This window comes from Cynocephalus volans, chromosome 7 (genome assembly GCF_027409185.1).
Source record: "Cynocephalus volans isolate mCynVol1 chromosome 7, mCynVol1.pri, whole genome shotgun sequence".
In the NCBI taxonomy this organism is placed as follows: Eukaryota; Metazoa; Chordata; class Mammalia; order Dermoptera; family Cynocephalidae; genus Cynocephalus; species Cynocephalus volans.
Genome location: NC_084466.1, coordinates 35,072,314 through 35,091,199, shown reverse-complemented (window position 1 = coordinate 35,091,199; position 18,886 = coordinate 35,072,314). Strand labels below are relative to the sequence as shown.

Here is an 18,886-nt window from a genome sequence, read left to right as displayed (position 1 = left end):
TTTGACTTCATCTTTTCCAATCATCTGGCTTAGACATTTTTATGAAATTTATTAGAACACTCTGTAAAAGTTATCTGTGCTCAGATCTCATCTTTATGTTTTAAGTGCCTTCAAGGCAAAGATTATTTTACATTTCTTACAAACCCTCAACACTAATGTCATTAAATTCGTCAATGATTTCTATATTGACAAATTAATTTCTATATTTCTAACAGTGGGAATTTAGAATAAAATGGATTAAAAGTTTTGTTAGTTTTATGAAATAAATATCACCTGATTTTATGATTCATAAATCAATAATTTGGCAATTTCGTGACTCAAGTGCAAAAAAAGGTCTACCTAAACCCACTGCAGTCTAAGAAGATAAAGAAAAAACTAATGATTTTAACAGTTCAAAAAGCTGCTTGTTGGTCTGGCCCGGTAGCTCACTTGGGAGAGCGCAGTGCTGGTAATACCAAGGGTTCAGATCCCCTTACCAGCCAGCTGCAAAAAAAAAAAAAAAAAAAAAAATCTGCTTAAGACAGAACTTCCTAAAGGTTTTCTTCTGTCTTTGGTATATGTCTGTTTATGAATGTATATACATGAGGGTACTTCAAAAAGTTTGTGGAAAAATGAAATCAAAAGATAATACAAATCTTCCCAGGAACCTTCTGAAGACCCCTCGTATGTATTCAGTGTTGAATTAAGATTCCAACATTGAACTTCATTACTAGTCTAATTTTCCCAAACAGTTAGGAAAATTATTATTGTGCTGTGTTAGTTAAATTGGATGGATTTTTAAACCTCAAAGGTGTTTAAATTTTGTTTCTCAAACAATACCTTACACAAGTGTTAGACTTTATCACTGTATAAAAATGTACAGTGGTTTTATTGACATGTACATTCCAATATGTTTACAGCTGCAAGATAATGAGGCACACTCAGTATTGCACTTCATTAAAATTTCAGGCTCAAACTTAACCTAGAAGTTTAAATGAAACTGCATTTGTAATTTAGTAGTTCTTATACAGGACAAACACTGATATCTTTATATACAGTGTGATACTTATTACATTTATATGCTGTCCTAACACAAATTTTTTTTTTTTAAATAACAGTCTAGGAAATAAACCAGAATATTCCTCTTTTTATCCCACCTGTGATGCAATTGTACAGGATTACAAAAAGGCAGTATACAATAAACAATGATTATTATTATTATTTTTTGCTTGAAAGCCAGCATCATTCTTAGTCCATGGCGTGGCAATTCTTTTATGTCAATTATCTATAAATGTCCAATGCTTCACAGGCCAATGACGGTAATGGCCACATGCAAACACCTCACAAGTTTGATGTCTTGGTTCAAAAGAAGATAAACCAAAATAATAGGGACATTTTCCATAGCAAGAATTATGTACATGGTATTTGGCATCCTTCTTGCACTGTGAATAGTTCGTTTTTATGGATGTAAAAATGGTCCCGTCCTTATCCTGAGCAGAGTTTAAACTTCACCACATCCTCTTGGGGGATGAAAGCAACTTTTCTCTCCGTAGACGGAAAATCTGTGTGTTCTAAAAAGTGTGAGCATTTCTGCACACTCCACACCCCAGTGCAAACTCTTCCCCAGTGGGTGGATGAACAACATGGAGTGGACATTCAGTTCCTTCTAACTGTTTGCCTTTGGGACCTGTATAAATTTTGGAGGCAAAGAACTTAATTTTAAAAAATACACACAAACCTCATATAAATAGAAATCACTGATAAGTTATTCAAAGAAATAATGACTGTAGATATGCAATAATCAGTTTTCCCATTTTACTGATATGTACATTTTTCTCATCTTTACAACAGGCATAGCAATATCTAACTTACAGGGGGCTGTGAAGGTTGAGTATCCTGGCACCAAGAAGGTAGTCAATAAATATTTTAGGAAGGAATGAGCAGATAGAGGGATTACGCTACAGTCTGAATGATTTGTGCCCCCCAAAATTCATATGTTGAAATCTAATAACCAATGTGATGGTGTTAGGAGGTGGAGTTTTGGGAGATGATGATGTCATAAGGGTGGAGACCATGAATGGGATTAGTGCTCTTACAAATGAGACGTGAGAGAAACCTCTTGCCCCTTCCACCGTGTGAGGACAAAGCAAGAAGGCACCATCTATGAACCAAAGACTGACTGAGGGCCAGACACCAAATCTGCCAGTACCTTGATCTTGGACTTCCCAGCCTCCAGAACTGTGAGAAATAAATTTTTGTAAAAGCTACCCAGTTTATGGACTAAAACAGATTATCTACCTCAACTTAATCTGGACTCTTGTCCTCAACCATATATTAAAGACTAGAATTAACGGGGTTGAGTGGTTAGAGAATTGCTCCTTCTGTACTTCTAAGTGAACTATATATGTCCATCTTCCCTGCTGATATCCCTGTGTGGTCTCCTTTAATTCTATTTCAGTTCTCTAAGTGAATGAATACGTTAGAAGAATGTGTGAGGCTGGGAGAGCACACTTCAATCGAAGTATGACCTCCAGCCAGTTAACTGACCTCTTCAGGCCTCAATTTTCCTTTTGTGAACATTGGGAATAATACTGTCTACCTTGCAGGTTATAAAAATTAAGTGTGAAGATATATATGAAAATGCCTAGGATCAACGTCAGTTCTTTCTTTCTGCTGACTCCCTAACTCATTTCCTGCCTCATTCCTGTGATTCACAATTGTTTGACAAAGCCCTTCTTGTTGGCAGACCTGATCATATGACTAGGAGAGGAAGCCTTCCTTTGCCTGATCCCTTTTCTCTCAGCTACTACCCCACCACCGTGTTCTCTGGAACACTTGTTTCATTACTTCCTTATTATTTTCAGTGTTTGGTTTGTTTTGTTTTATCAAAGACGAAACTTGCTTTCATTAAGTAAAATTTGGAATTTCCCTAATGACATTACTTGTCTCTACACTTTCTCAACTAGAGGATGGTTATCCCCAAGCTCCTCTATGTCATAAGGCCAGGAAGCATGACTGACTTTCTCCTGGTTCCCATTTATTTCCAGACCATGACCTACAGCTTTCATTCAATAATCCCCCCCTCCTTTGAAGCTCAAACTTGCTGACTTCCAGTTTACAACTCCTTCCCTCTAATCATGGCTCACATCTCTACTCTGGCCATTATCCTAAACAGCTGGACTCACACCATTCTGACCTTGCTTCTTTCAAAGTCCACTACTTCTACTTAAAAAAAAAAAGTTCTTGGGCCGAGCCCGTGGCGCACTTGGTAGAGTGCTGCGCTGGCAGCGCGGCGACGCTCCCGCTGCGGGTTCGGATCCTATATAGGACTGACCAGTGCACTCACTGGCTGAGTGCCGGTCACGAAAAAACGACAAAAAAAAAAAAAAAAAAAGTTCTTAAAGGGGAACAGTATAACAATTTTTATTTGACATAGCAAATGGCAAAAAAACAGCCATACTTAAAAAAAAAGTTACTTATCTTTATTGTTGGATATATGTTTCACATAGTTTAAAAAACAAAAGTTAAAAAATTATGTACAATCAGAAGTCATCTCCCACTGTCCCTACCCCAATATTCCCCTTGTTTTCCCCAGTAGTTAATCAATTTTGTTTCTTGTGTATCTTTCCAGTGTTTCTTTGGGAAAACATAAACAAATATGAGTAAATATTCTCATTTCCCCTTTTCTTATAAAAGGCAGCATACTATATACACTACTGTATAATTTGCTTTTTTCATTTAATACTATCTCTTAGAGATATTTCCATATCAGTACATAAAAATTCCTTCCTCCTCCTTCTTCTTTTATTAATGATGGTTCATATTTAATATTAGCTTCCCCCCACTGGATACTAGTATTGTTTATGAATTTTTATTATTATAAGCAATACTTGAATGAATAACCTTGTATATTTGCTCTTTTTTATTTTCTTCACACGTGTAGGTGTGTCCCAGAAGCAGGATTGCTGAAGGGTAGATATACTGTGATTTTGAGAGGCACTTTCAAACTGCTTTCCATAGGGGTCTACCTCTGGCACTCTGACAAGCAATGGATGGTATGTTTACCAGCTTTAATGACACTGTATATTGTGATATATGTACTTGTGCCTGTATTCTAATTCCAGATACATCTCATGTAAAATTCTCTTCTGCAGTTGCATTTACCTCTCCTCCTTCCACTTCTCTTATTTTGTTAAACCTGGTATTTCATACCTCACTGTAATTACCAGCCTCCCAACCTCTTCTAATTTTTTCAGTCTCTATTTGGTTTCATATTCCTTTTTTCTCAGTCTGACCTTCATGGACAATCATTTCTCCTTTATTCTCAGTGGCTTCTTTAATTCCCTTGGCTTTCTGATACTCACTGTAGTACCAATTCCCAGCCATTCTAGATCAAATCACTTATCCGTTTTATGGTGCTGGTTCCAAATCTCTTAAAAATAAATCACAAAACCCTTTTAAATGGTTTTATCATTAACTTATAACATCAAACTTCACATGGCCCTTCGGTACAATCTTTTTACTAATCTTTAGGAGTCTTCATTCTCATTCCCTAAGACATCTGCTCTGTTATTGCTCGTAAGCCCTCAATCGTGATAATCTTACTTTCTACTTCATTCAAAAAGTCATAAGCTTACAAGGGTCAAGGAATTCCCTTTGCTTCTTTAGGCTAATTTCAATTAGGTTTCTGTCACTTGAAACAAAGAGTTCTCATATAATCTTTAAATAAAACTAGATACCATATAGATCATAAATGTGGTTTTAAAATACTAAAAGCATACCTGCAGGACAGTGTGGTAGTTCTTCCTTTGGAATGCTAGTCATTCTTTGAAAATCATCATGACAAGCATTACAAAAATGTGTTGTTCCAAAACAGAAAAAGACAGCCACCGAACAGCAGTAGCGACATTTATATTCCAAAAAGTCTGTGCCATGTTTGGGACACATCTATAGCAAAAGAAAAGACACAGACATAAGATCATAGGAAGAATATTTCAATTATACTTAAAATAGTCATATACATAGCTCATTAATTCATATTTTGAGAGCATACATAGCTCATTAATTCATATTTTGAGAGCACAGCTCTCAAGACTGACTGAAAAACTGACGATATACAAGTTAAAAAATTAATAAGTAAATAAATGTGTGATTTTGCCCAAAAGGTCTGGACAAAGCCCCAAATTTTAATCCCATTTCTATTATAACCTATCTGATTTAATAAGCAAACTACTTAAAATTTCCTTGTGAATGTTTCTTGTCTGTCAAACTGAAAATTAATAATATTTCATCTGTCTCCCAATCTCATACATGTACTGTGATGATTTCACTGAAGAGAAAACCTGAAATTGTACTTGCAGGTTTAAGAAAATGAAATAAATAAGTCTATTACTTGTTTAAGTATGGTTATTATTTCACAGAAGACAATATTATAAAATGAAAATACCATCCAAAAGAAATAATATATACGAAATAATTTAGAAAACTATACAATGCTGCACAAATATCAGAAAATACTGGGGAGAAAACCTAGTTCACCTTCCCACCACATTGGTTATATTATTATTTAAAAAACAGAATTTTAGCATGTCTAAAATGTCCTTTCTAATCAAATATTCTGTCCACCTGAGCCCTGGACACATCAGAACAGGCACCACAAATGAGCTCTCTGGGATCATAATCATCCCCTTGTCCAGCCTCAGCATCACAGCGAGCTTCACCACCAAAATATGCCTATGGAGAGAACACATTTAGATTACAGCAGGAAACAACGAAACTCTGGCATGGGAGACACAGTATGGGCATAGTGAAATTAAGATAAAAAGTTCTTAGAAAATACTACAGTCTATCAGTCACTCCCTTGCAATTGCAAGTGTATGCCACACTGCTGACTGGAGGGCAGATCAGAGTAAGAAATAAAGCTGTTTCAATTCTGGAATGAATTCATGCTTACAGTAGGAGTTCAAACATTGTACTGTCAAAGCAAAATGATAAAAGAATGTATAATATTACAAATAAATATCAAGAATAGGATATTAAGTAGTAAATAGAAACTATGCTTTTTCAGGGTAAAGTTTGAGTAATTTTTTTCTCATTTTGAATATTAAACAACATATTCCCTTCTACTGCTTTAAAAATATGCTTAGAAATTCCCAAATTATAATACCATAGAACAAAAAAGTGCCTGAAATAAGTTATTAGTATTGAATTATAATTCCAAAGCTAATGGGAAAGAAAAAGTCAATTTTAAGCATTTTCTGATCATATAAATATTTTTTAAAAGCAAAGACAAATTTGGAATATTTTGAAGTTTCTATCCAAAATATTGTTTATATTTCTAAAGCTAGACTACATGCAGAATCTCAACAGTATCCAATAAAGACACTTGAATAAATGACACTATCATGATGGATGATTTATCTGTATTTTCTTTGAGCACAAAATAAATGAGGCCAAGGAATTGGGACAATTTGCACGCATATTACTTCCCATAGTCAAAAAGCTAAGTCCAAATTGGGAACAATGAAATTTAGTCAATATAAATCTATTATCTGTAGTAGAAAAACAGGTCAAAAGACAGGCTCCACTGATGCACAAGTTTATAAATGGTCATCCACCAGCTAAATCTGGCCCTAGAAGTAGTTCAACTTGTCTTGGGGCCTACTGCTGTTTCACTTTTCTGTATCTTCTACTTGGCTTCTTAAGCATTTGACTGCCATCCCTGTGGTAGCATAGTATCCATTTATGATGTTTAGCACATGAAACCCACAGAAATAATATTTACTATTTGTAATAATACAAGTTTCACAAATGTACACTATTGGTGTTTCTTGGGGTCTATGTATATTTGTCTGCCTTTCTGGCCTCATCTATCTATTTAGTCTTCCATTCATTATCTGTATTTTCTTTTTGTTACATTGTGGGACTATGCTTCTTTTGTTTAGTTATTCTTTCACTCATTTATTCATTCTCTACTTAGTATCTAATAAGTGCCAAGTACTGGAGACAGAGAAATGAAAAAACAGTCTTTGTCCTCATGGAACTTAGCAAGTGGGGCAGAAAGACAAGTAAACCAGTAATCATAATGCAGAATGATGAGCGTTAGGATGCATGCATGCAAGATATCCAAGTTGTGTGGTGGTGGTGCTGGTGGTGAGATGGAGCCCACTGCAGGGGAGGTGGAACTTGAGGTGAGCCCTGACATATGACTAGCCAGACTTGGCTCTGCACGTGAGCATGGATGTATGGTGTGGAGGTGGCAGATGAGAGTAAAATGTGCAGGAGGAGGCAGAGGAAGAACATTCCCTGAAGAGAAATGGCCTGTGAGGTGGTGTGGAGGTGTCAGGGAGGGAGCGAACATGGCTGAATTTGGGGAAGTGCTTGCTGTTCAGTATGTTGTTGCATGGAGGGCAAATGGTAGCATATTTGGAGATGAGACTGGTGTGGCAGACAGGGCTATGGGGTTATAAGCAGAAAAATGACACAATTAGCTTTGAGATCTAGAAATATTAATCTACTAGTAGCAGTGTGAAGAATAGAATGAGGTGTTAGGGGCTCCTCATAAGAGCTCAGGAAGAAAGCTACTATAATTATCAAAGACAATGATTAGGGTTGCTGAAGATGTAATAAAAAGAAAAAAAAGACTCAAGGAAGATCTGGAGATAGAATTGGCAGGACTTCGTAAATAAAGATTAGAAATTGGGAGAATCAGGTTGATGAATAGGTTGATGAATATAATATGAGACATGTGAACTTTGAAGTATTTGTGAAAAATCCAAATGTCTGGCAGGCAGTTGGCGAAGGGGTGGTTGTAAAGGAAGGCACCAGACATAAGGAGGTATTATTAGGCAAGAATAAAGCTCTGGGAAAACAAATATGTAGGGGGTAGGTAAACAAAAAGGAATCCAATGAAGGAGTTAAAGACAAATGACCAGAAAGGAAGGTCATCAAAAGAGAGTGTTTTCCTGGAAGCCAGGGAAGTAAGAATTTTAAGGACAGAACGGTTAACAGAGTCAAGTAAAGTCAAAGAAAAGTTTATTCAAGAACCAATTGGACTGGGCAAACAAGAGGTTATTACTGATGGGAAGTAGCCTGTATACAGAAATATTACATGTTTTGGAGATAGCCTGTTTAGGTTAAAAAAACAAAACAAAACAAAACAAATTAAGTAAATAAGTTCAACCTGAAACACTGTTCCAAGCTTTCTCATTTTTAACTTCAGGCTTGAGATGAAAGCATAATTAGATATCATTATATAATCCAACTTCTTAATCATATAGATAATCTCTAGTTCTTAAAACTTCTTACTATAATTTATAGCATACCTTTCTGCATTTGTAGCAGACATAATATGCATATCTATTCATGGCATAGCCAGCTGGGTCATTATAAAACCTCACACCAGGAGTTGTGATGGCTTCACTCTTATGCAGACCTTCATATTCCAACCTCATCAAGGCTTTTCTTCTGACATCCTCATAGAGTTCTTTTATTGGATCAAGCAGGTCTTTTAATACTATATGATGTATTTTGTTCTGAAATAGAAAAGAAAGTTCTTTAACAGAATTGTTTATTAATTCAACGAACAGTTAGTGTGCACCTAAGTGCCGAGCACTATGCTAGGAAATAACCAGACAGTAAACATTTTCTACATACAATGCCATTTAAAATAATCCTGTGAAGTCTTTACAAGCCCATATTTTCCCAGGATCAAGGAAAATGGGGGCAAATGGGGCACAGAGCATGAAAATTCCATTTTATTAGATTTATAGTTCCCATATCTGAAATGTATCTCCTGCTGCCTTAGCTGTTCTGGGAATAAAAAGTGACCTTGCTGCCATAAATAAGACACATTCCGCGCGTGCGTGCATGCGTGCGTGCCTGCGTGCGTGCGTGTGTGTGTGTGTGTTGGTTCCTTTAGGGTAGGTAGAATGTCAAGTGACAGAAATGAGCAGGTAATATTTTCTATACCACCTTCATGTCTCTACTTTCAGATTCTTTAATATGACCTTTCTTTGTGGCACCATGAGAATGGAGAGCAAATTACTACAATATTTTTGACTATTCCTCAGTCTAACTTAGCAATGATTTTTCTAAGTCTTTCCATATTACACCCTTTACAACAGCCTGCAAATATGGAGATAAATAGGGAGAACTTAACAGAACAAAAAGTAATGATGAGTTAATTGGGAAGGTAATGTCACATTCTTAAAAAAGGATTTTTGTTAATCATTATTAGCTTGCCACAACTTTCTACTTGCTTATTACCTTTGTAGAGATGTATCAAAATGCCTAAAAGTTTCTCCTTATATTAACTGAGCTCTAAAAGAACCTGTTCTAATAGCACTGAAGGTTCCAATTTTATTTTTAAATGTAGGGATCAGTAATTATAAACAACAGAGGATCCTTCTTCTTTTTGGTAGTCACCTATTGTCATGTCATGTGGTCTGAGCACTTAGGGGATCTAAGAGTAGTGATGTATGTTCTCTAATGCATGATGATGTGTAAATGAATTTTCTCATGCAATATGTTCAATACAATTTAACCAGTTTTTAACTGACAATTACTGTTTTGAAATGCATTATAACAGAGAGATTGTGTAATATTCTTAGGTACCACCTGGATGAGCAGGACAGAAATTGATGGGGCCTGGTGTGTAAAAAATAAACTGGGAAGAATGCTAAGAGATGCTGACACACGATGAAAATAAAGATGAAAAGAAATAGAAAGTAGATAACTTCCGATGCTTTCCATACCTTGCAAATGGGACAAGATATGAAGCCAAATGTTATCCTTGGACCAAGCCATCTGTTTTCCAAAACTCGTCGACAGCACTGTAAGTGGAATACGTGACTACAGTCCAGCTTAAATAAACAAAAAAGAAGGATATAAGCAAATGGGATAGTAGTAAATGTTTGAGTAACTGGGATATTATTCAATGCAAGATGCTACTTAAAGCAGGTAAGACAAAAATTAAGAAACAATGAAATTTCAGCACTTCTCTCTTATTCACGGGACATTATTAACTAGGCCTTCAGCTCCCAATTTTTATCATTCATATATTAATGCCACCTATATAAAGTAAGTAGGGTTAGGAAGAAATGTAAAATTATTCAATTTTGTATCTCATGAAAAAAAGAGGAAACTACTGATTCAAAGACTTAAGATTTTTTTTTTTGAGAATATTTATTATCTCGGAGTCATGAGAACTGAAAATATATATAAACCACTGATAAAAGTTAAAACACACTTAGCACATACTAACTTCTAATATATATAGAAGTGTGAATCTTTATGTACAGATCAATTACATAATGCTATTAAAATGCCATTCTGGAATTTGGAAATTGAGAATAGCTACTGGATAATCTAATTATTTCCCCCACTTCTGAACATTTTATACATTCTATTGGTTACACAGGCTCACACAAATCACAAATTAAAGCTGAGCACACAAAATGGGAAGCAGAACACAAAGAAGCAGAATTTGCTCCTCATTAACCTAGCAGATGCATATGGACATTTTTGCTTAGTGATAGACGATTTCAGCAACCTTTTTATTTGACAAATATATTTATATTTCCCATCTTAAAGTCTAGATACACTTAATTCTTTAAAAGCTGAGGCAACCTGAATGGCTGGTGCTGCCGAGAGGGCTTCGGTGAAACATATCATGCACATGTCATCCGCGTCTTGCTTCAGTCTTGTGGCACTTTTATCACAGCCGTGCAGACAGGGCAAACAATGCTCTTCATTTTTAACACCTCCACAGGGATGGCCACAAGGATGTGTCTTACTACAGGCTATCTTAGCATATTCCTGTTAAAGATGAATTATAATGGTACACAATTATTTAAAAAGCACCCATTCTGGTAACTGTATATATCATATTAATTTTCCAATATTATTTTCCCACAGGAAATACCTATTAAGGTTAACAACAAAGTCAAGTTATTTTTATTATTTGTTTGAATATAATTTAGGATTATTAACAAGTCTGTTTTTTAAATGTGATTTTTAAAAATTTTCACTCCATGTAAAGGAAATGCTGATAAAAAGTGAATTACAATTTTAAAGTATTTGTTATTGTGTACAGCCATGAAGTAAAAAGTTCTGATGTATAATCTCCCAATCACATTTCCCTTGCCAAAATGGGGATTAAAAAAAAACACCAGGTATCTCTCACTAAGATCTTGACTTAGATAACACACTAATTTTGAAAACTGGAGAGATGTTGAGCTACTTATGTGAAGTAAAGGAGTCATGTGGGAATATGTGCTATCCTCGCTGGGATGGCCCGACTGTCTAACTACACACTCACCTGGCAATCTGCATCAGAACAAACACTGCCAACAGCAGATAACTCTGTCCCACTCCTGGAACCGCAGAAACGGCATGCTTCCGAGCTACTTGTGGTGGGTTTGCCTAGGTTCAAGCAGAAAAAGAAAAATCTTCCTTGAGGATATGTTTCCTACATGTTTTAATATAACTAATTTAAAAAAGAAAAATCTAACTAGGTTTGTATCAGTTGTCTTAACTGGGAAATCAGCCTGATGGTTTTATAGCTGAAGAGTTGTAAGTTGTCCTAATTTTAAAGTAAGTAATCACAAAATAAGGGATAAGAAACTAAAGACCTCTCTGAAACCAAATAAATTCTTGACTGATTTATTTATACTTTTTCAGTAAAAGAAACAGAGTACACTTCTAGTCAAGTTACCAGAGTGAGCAGATGTGGCAAGCACCCCACTCCAAATGCACATTACCAGATAAAATATAACAACCAAAAATCAAATAAAAATACACAGAAGGGAAATCCTGAAGCATCTTTATATAATAAAAAAATTATAAGGCATAGGAGAAAGCCTATTATCAGAAAGTATGACACTGAACAGAAGATTTCCTACTGAAGGAACTCTGCGATTTGAAAAGGAATTTAAATATATTTGAAATGTTTAAAAAAGGAACAGAATCCATAAAACAAGAACACAGCAATAGAACATGAAGATTTGAAAATTGCAGACTAAGCTTATTTTTAAACACAAATACAAAAATGTAAATATAACATGAATATATTGAATTCAGCAATATTTACAGAAAATATAATTTTAAAAAAGAATAGTTTATATCATGAATACAAGGATGGTTCAACCTCAGAACATTTATTAATGTAATATATGGCACTGACAGATTATAGAAGGAAAAAAAATCAGCTATGAAAAAAGAAGGCCATGCTCTGGTAGTGTGAAATGTCACTCATATTTAGGGTTAAATTTATTAAGGTTTACACCTAACCTCCAACATCAGAAGAGGTTTGTGTCAGTCAGACGAACAGAAGATTTCAGATGTGCTTAAACTGAGAATTTGTAAGATTCAATGTAACTTAAGCTAGAAATATACATGATTTACTTTAGAAATGTATGTTTTGGAGATAAAAGTACATTAAGTTTATATAAGTTACTATTTGTTTAAGGTAATGTCTATTTATCTCTGTTCTCTATTAATTATTTTATTACTATTTATCTCTGTTCTCTATTAATTATTTTATTACTATCAACGGGAACAGTACCATTTGGAAGTACTAGGTCTAAATAAACCTCTGAAAATATCATAAAATCATACAGCCTTAAAGTTAAAAGACATCTAGTGATCATCTAGTGCAGCAATTCTTACTGTGGGGCTACAAATGACAGAACTAGAAGGGTATATCACTAGAAGTATATGTTATCTATCGAGCCCCCATTAGTGTGCAATATTGTCTTAAGGGAATGTATCTAGTGCTTCTGAAGGTTATTAGTGACATATGTCTCTGGACAACCATCTCAATTTACTAAAGAAGACAATGAGTTCCAGAGAGATTAAATGACTTGTCCAAAGTCACAAGGCTAGTTGGGGCAAACCAGGTCTCTGGACTTTTAGTCTAACCTCTTTCCACCATACAATACTATGTCTAGTAAATATGATAATACAGACAGTGATCAATGATATCGTAATTAAACATCAAATATCATTCAAAATTATTCACATTAAATGGACTAACATCTAGTTAAGTCATAATCAGTAGGCATGGTTCAATTTATTTTTTAAAGCACGCTTTAATCTTCTATCCTCTTTTACCTGTGTGCTCTCGGAATTCCACCATTGCCTTCATTGTTTTAGAATCTGCTAGTGCCATCAACCAGAACAATTTGGTTCTACCACAACCTTCATGAAGGTCAACCTTTATAGCTTCTTCTTCTTCTTTGAAGACCTATTGTTTCATTAATGAAAAAGAGAAAAACATATTCATTTATCACTCTGAAAGAGTAAGTATAAACTTTAATTGTTCAATAATAATTCTCCTCTTTAATCTTCACAACAACCCCATTTTTATAAAAGTAGAAACTAAGTCTCAGAAAGGTTAAACATTGTGCTCAATTTACAGTTGATAAATGACAGGTGGGAATTCAACCAAGGTCTTGATTTTAAAGTCTATTTATTTCCACTACACCAAGCCTTGTTCCCATATTCATTTTGAAGTTCACTGAATATATCTTTAAGCTTCAGACACTGTTTTGGGTATAAAGACAGAAATCTTCACCTGTCTTTGATGAGTTTTGGTTCGTCGATGAAGATGAAGGAATCTGTCACAGTCAGTACACAAATTTCCACAGACGTTGCATAAAATGATTGCTGCAGTTTCACCATCATCATGGTTATCACACATAGGCTAAAACAAGACATTTCCATATGTTATATGAGATTAACAAGAAAGTCCCAGATACTTGTATAAAAATTGAATGTAATTTATTTACAATAACAGACCATTATCCAGAAGTCTATGAAGAATTTAGAATATGAATGTTAAACAGAATTATGGCAAATGTACTTAACTATAAAAATCTCTCAAAACCCCCAGTTCACTGATTAATAAAATGAACAAGTACACTGCTTAGTGACTTAAGAAATATTTTCACTACTGTATAATCAAATATTCTGTATGCCAAATGAATTTTTTGAAACTTGAACAGTAATAAGAAAACACTGAAAAAGCCTCTCTCACTGCTTTATTTCCTTCCTACCACGACAGTGATTATATTTTAGTACAAAATCTAGATGCAGAATCAGAGTCTGGCTAAAAACAAAGTTTGATATGGTGCAAACATGACTCAGAAAGGAGAATAGAGCTCTTTTATATAATCAAATAGAAGCCCCTAAAGTTTCTAATATACCATGAAGAGGGAACTCTAAGTGAAACAGACCTGTGAGATGAATTTGGCCAATGGGACATAATTTTTCATGAGTTCTTCTAATTGTGTATTTTTTTGGCTGGCTGGTACAGGTATTGAACCCCAGACACTGGTTTTGTCAGGACCGCGCTCTAACCAACTGATAATTGTGTATTTTAAGGTGTTTTTTTTAACCTAAGCTAAGGCTTCCCATAAAGAAAAACAAGATCAATTCTTAAAAAATAATTCTGATCTTACCATTTGTTTCTGTTGTCCATCCTTTCCCATCCATCTCCCTGAGGAGAGACGATCTACATGGTCCTGATCAAGAACACACAGGGATGCTAGGGCAAGCCAGAGCTGTTGAAAGGAAAGGTTGTTATGCTACTGAATTTTTAAGAATAAAACACAATTTTTTAGTTATAAAACACTGTCTGACACATGACAACAGCTCAATAAATGCTGGCTGAATTTGCATACATATAGATACTCGGTGGCATTCAAGTTTTCCTGATGTGATACCAGGTATACATGATAATTGCCATACATGCACTGCACACAGTAGACACTTAAATATTTACTGAACAAACTGTTTCTCTCAGGAACCATCTTGTTTCCTGTCTGACATATGAAATGACCCTTTATTGGTCTACTATGTAAGCTACATAGGAATAAATGAATTTACATATTTAGTGTTTACTGTACCAGTGCCTTTTGCATATTTTTCCACCTAGTATCATTTGCGTGAGGCACTAAATTTCAAAGAAGGCGGTACAATGACTTTATTTTTGCACAGTCCCACAAACAGTTGGGTACATATTAAATTCTTTTAGATAATAACAGTTACTTAGAAGTCTCTGTTGCCCCAGAGGACTGAGCACCACACTTGGTGTACTTTGTAAGAAATTAATTATTGTCTGTCAAACGTTAGAAAACTGCCCTCAAAAATAGTTAAAAATCTTCTGAAGTTTAAAGGGTAAGGTTCAGTTTTACACAGAATGATATATTCCTTCATTAATGGAAAATAGAAAATTACTTAACTGGCTCAACTCTAAGTGCACATGAGCGTCAGTGGAGATGAAGATCAAGAGATGGTAAAACAGGGACAGAAAAAACAGAAGAAAAATAGCACATGCAAGGAGGAAGGGGAACATGTAATGAAAGATGAGAATGCATGTGTGGTGAGAAAAAGTTACTGTCAAAAATATCTGCTTCAAGTGCCACACTCACTACCTACCAAATTGGTAGACAATTGGTAGACAGTGATAAATTGGTTCTTTCTGACCTAGGGAAATGCAATTTATCTTCTTTTTCAGACTGCTGAGGATTAACCTAAGCAATTTTTACCAGCATTCACTTCTTCCTAATGCTGTCGCACCGCTCTGCTTCAAGGAAATTGCATGTCTCTTTTGGAAGTATATGGGACATGAAATCTGGTAGGTTAAAACTTACTAGATGTCTCATCTGAAGGATGCAATCTCACTTCCTCAAAGATTCTGCCCTATCCTGCCCTCGGCCAGAACTTTTTGCTTTTTAAAAGTAAGACCTATAAACCCAGTAAGTAAGCTATAGGGCTCTACATTAGTAACATCTGGGCCATACAAAATGGAATAGGGAGGGAGGGGCCTTGTCATTGAAGGACTTCCAGTCTATCACGGCATAACGCTGACACTAGACTTACTGTGGTACGCTACAGTAAATAGAGCATTAGAAAAATAATACACAAACACACAATATAATTTAGCCTTTGCTAACCAGTATATCCTTAGCCTCCTAAATAGTAACAAACACAGGTGATACAGAATACGTAACAGTGAATAGTATGTCTACCATATTTAATTCGTAATTCATAAAATGCCCTTTATACAATATTTGGGGAAAAGAAAGTGGATTAAGTTGATTTATTGATTAAAATTTATTCAACTCTATTACTAAAAGAACATGCAATGATTTAGACCAAATTAAAAAAAAAAATAACCACCAAAAAAACCTTACTCTTGTTGTTGCAATACATCTCACTGGAGACCTAAATTCTTCTTCCATTTTGGTCAAGGCAATGATGGTTTCTGCAATAGCATTTTTTGTCACTCGAGACCAAGCTTCTGACAGATGACCCTATTGAGCAGGACAGAATATTTTAATAAGTAGCCTGAAATATATTATCATACTAAACTCTTTGCTCTTAAAAAATATCTCTCACCAAATGAATACATACGTACATAAGTACATAAATAAATAAAGGTTTGTAGGAAGATCACGGAACTTTAGATCATGGAGCACAGATTTTTGAACTAAAAATCCTTCACAACCCTATAAAAACAATTCAACTTTTAATTACTATTTGATAACTTAAGAGAAAAGTAAATACAAATTTAAGTTTTCAATATTCTCTTCCTGTAGAGTTCAAGGGCATTTCCTCTCACATTTGGATAAACATATAATAGAAGGACTAAGAAGTATTATGCTTGAGAAATTTTGGTAATGAAACCTTGGTATTTAACTTGAAATTTATACAACTAAGCTAATTGCTTCAGATGAGTAGTACAGGAACCCAAGAGCATAAACAGGTTCAAACTACCACCTTTATTTTTAATGAACAGCAACACTTAACTATTACAGAATTTAGGTGTTCCTAAACATTTTCATCCAACAAATATCCCAAGAAAGTCTGTTTGCCACAAAGATTGAGAAAATGTCTATGCCATTAGGAAAAGTGATGGAACTTCATCTTTCCCCCTAAATATTCTCCCACTTCTCATATCCACATGTTATCAATCTTTTAAGGGGCAGTTCGATTTCTCTTCCTCCAAAATGCCTTCTGTTCACTCTGCCTCTCGGGCCCTACATTTCACAGTATTGCCCTCCCCTCCTCAGGGTGGCCTCCTGGAAATACAATGGAATGTGAGGAAACTGACATTATGGAGCAACTAGTAAAGAGCCAGGCCATCTGTGATGTAACTCCTTATCCCCCACACTCTCAGATCTCCCACCCAAGGCCAATATCATGAGACGGTGGTATAGTACATTAATAAAAAATAAATAAATAAAGCCTTTATAAATCATAAGGACTGAAGAGAATGAGAAGCTTCCACTTCTGGGAGCCCCCTCTTTTTTTCCTTTAAGCTTTTGGACTCTGGCTCTTTCTTAGGTGCTGAAAGAGCATTTACTTTATTAAGTTTTAAAGTCTTCAGAGAAAGGCTTAAGTAAAAATTCTTAGGTAATTAATTTAAAAAGTTAATTTACTTGAGAATTTTTGAGAATTGGAAATTAAAAAGAATAGCACAATAGTTAGCATATTAAAACAGTCTTTAAGTAAAGCAAAATAACACTAATGGACTCCTATAGATTCAGCAGAGTAGCTGTTTGTTTTGTCAGTCAGGTTCCTGCTGTACCTTTTTGTCACAATGTCAGAAGAATGGGAACTTACTGCTGCCATATCCTTAATAAGTTTAATGATGATCTCTGAGATCTGGGTAGGTGTTGAGCCCTTCATCCACCAATGACTTTCACCTCGTCGAAGATAACTATGAAGAAAAGTCAGCATTTATACACCAACAAACTATCAGTGATCAAACTATCAGTGTAGCAAAGTTGTTGCAAATGAAAAAGATGAAAATGTTATTTCAGCATACAGCATTTTAATTTTTTAAGTGATTGAATCAATTAAAACATTTAAAAATAATTAATCGAAACATTACCCAAAATCCATCTCCTCAATCCTAGGAGAGCAGCTATTCTGATTCATGTTCGTTTTCAAATATTTCTCTGTTTGCACATTATTCTTGTGTGCATTTTCTAAAACAGGGATATTCAAAGTATATTCCATGGACCACAAACTATTTGCTTCCAGTACACATAAAAATACTAAGGAGTATGAGCCAGAATGTAAACTGACTGCATTACTAAGAACACTACTGTTTAGTTCAAGTTGACATTTTTTCTCCTAACAAGACTATCTACATGAAGGAAGTGAAACACTGATTAACTTTCTGGTATTATCTGTTTATTGTCATGGTGTAGCACTATGAGCAACACTGTTTCAGATGTCTCTAGTTTTCTACTGTTACACACAATTATAGAACATCCTTGTACATACATCTTTGTGTACATGTATACAAGTTTTAGGAATAGAACTAGAGGGTCAAAGGATGTGCATATTTAAGATATAGTGAGACATTATCAAACTGACATCCAAAAAGCTGCAGCAATTTATATTAGATAAAAATGCCTATTTCCTTATAACGCTGCCAAAGGACCAAAATAATTGCACTTGTTTTAATCTACATTTCTCTGATTAGTAGTGAGTTGTCTTTTCATTTGTTTATTGGCATTTGTAATTTTTTTCTCTAAACTGACTGTTCTTGTCATTTATTTTTCTATCAGTTGTTGGCCTTTTTCTCATTGATTTGTAGTCATTCCTTGAATGTTATTGCTAATAATTCATTGTCTACTATATAGGTCATAAGATTTTTATATTTTGAAACATTTTAATAGTATCACCTATCAATTAATTTTCATTTTTATGTAGCCAAATCAGTGAATCTTTTCCTATATAACTTTTGGATTCTGTGTTTTGTTTAAGAAAGTCTTCTCAAATTCAAAATTACAAAAATATTCTTCTATAATTTGTCCTAGTAGAGTTTTAAAAGAAATATGTATAAAGCTTTACTTGATCTGAAATTTACTTTTTCTTCCCCTGTGTT

The 18,886-nt window shown here is 34.7% G+C and overlaps 1 protein-coding gene across 1 annotated transcript in view; it reads right to left on the bottom strand.

The window, feature by feature from the left end:
- Window positions 1-831: 831 nt before the first annotated feature.
- The window catches only part of MYCBP2 (MYC binding protein 2), a 254,502-nt gene continuing 236,447 nt past the window's right edge, over window positions 832-18,886 (bottom strand). Inside the window, exons 73-84 of the mRNA XM_063102315.1 lie at window positions 17,611-17,707; window positions 16,179-16,298; window positions 14,442-14,543; window positions 13,556-13,684; window positions 13,093-13,225; window positions 11,300-11,403; window positions 10,609-10,797; window positions 9,735-9,842; window positions 8,304-8,513; window positions 5,605-5,712; window positions 4,761-4,926; window positions 832-1,666 (exon numbers count right to left, since the gene is read on the bottom strand). Of these exons, the coding sequence (XP_062958385.1) occupies window positions 1,551-1,666; window positions 4,761-4,926; window positions 5,605-5,712; window positions 8,304-8,513; window positions 9,735-9,842; window positions 10,609-10,797; window positions 11,300-11,403; window positions 13,093-13,225; window positions 13,556-13,684; window positions 14,442-14,543; window positions 16,179-16,298; window positions 17,611-17,707 (1,582 nt within the window). The 3' untranslated portion in view covers window positions 832-1,550. The remainder of the gene's footprint in view (window positions 1,667-4,760; window positions 4,927-5,604; window positions 5,713-8,303; window positions 8,514-9,734; window positions 9,843-10,608; window positions 10,798-11,299; window positions 11,404-13,092; window positions 13,226-13,555; window positions 13,685-14,441; window positions 14,544-16,178; window positions 16,299-17,610; window positions 17,708-18,886) is intronic.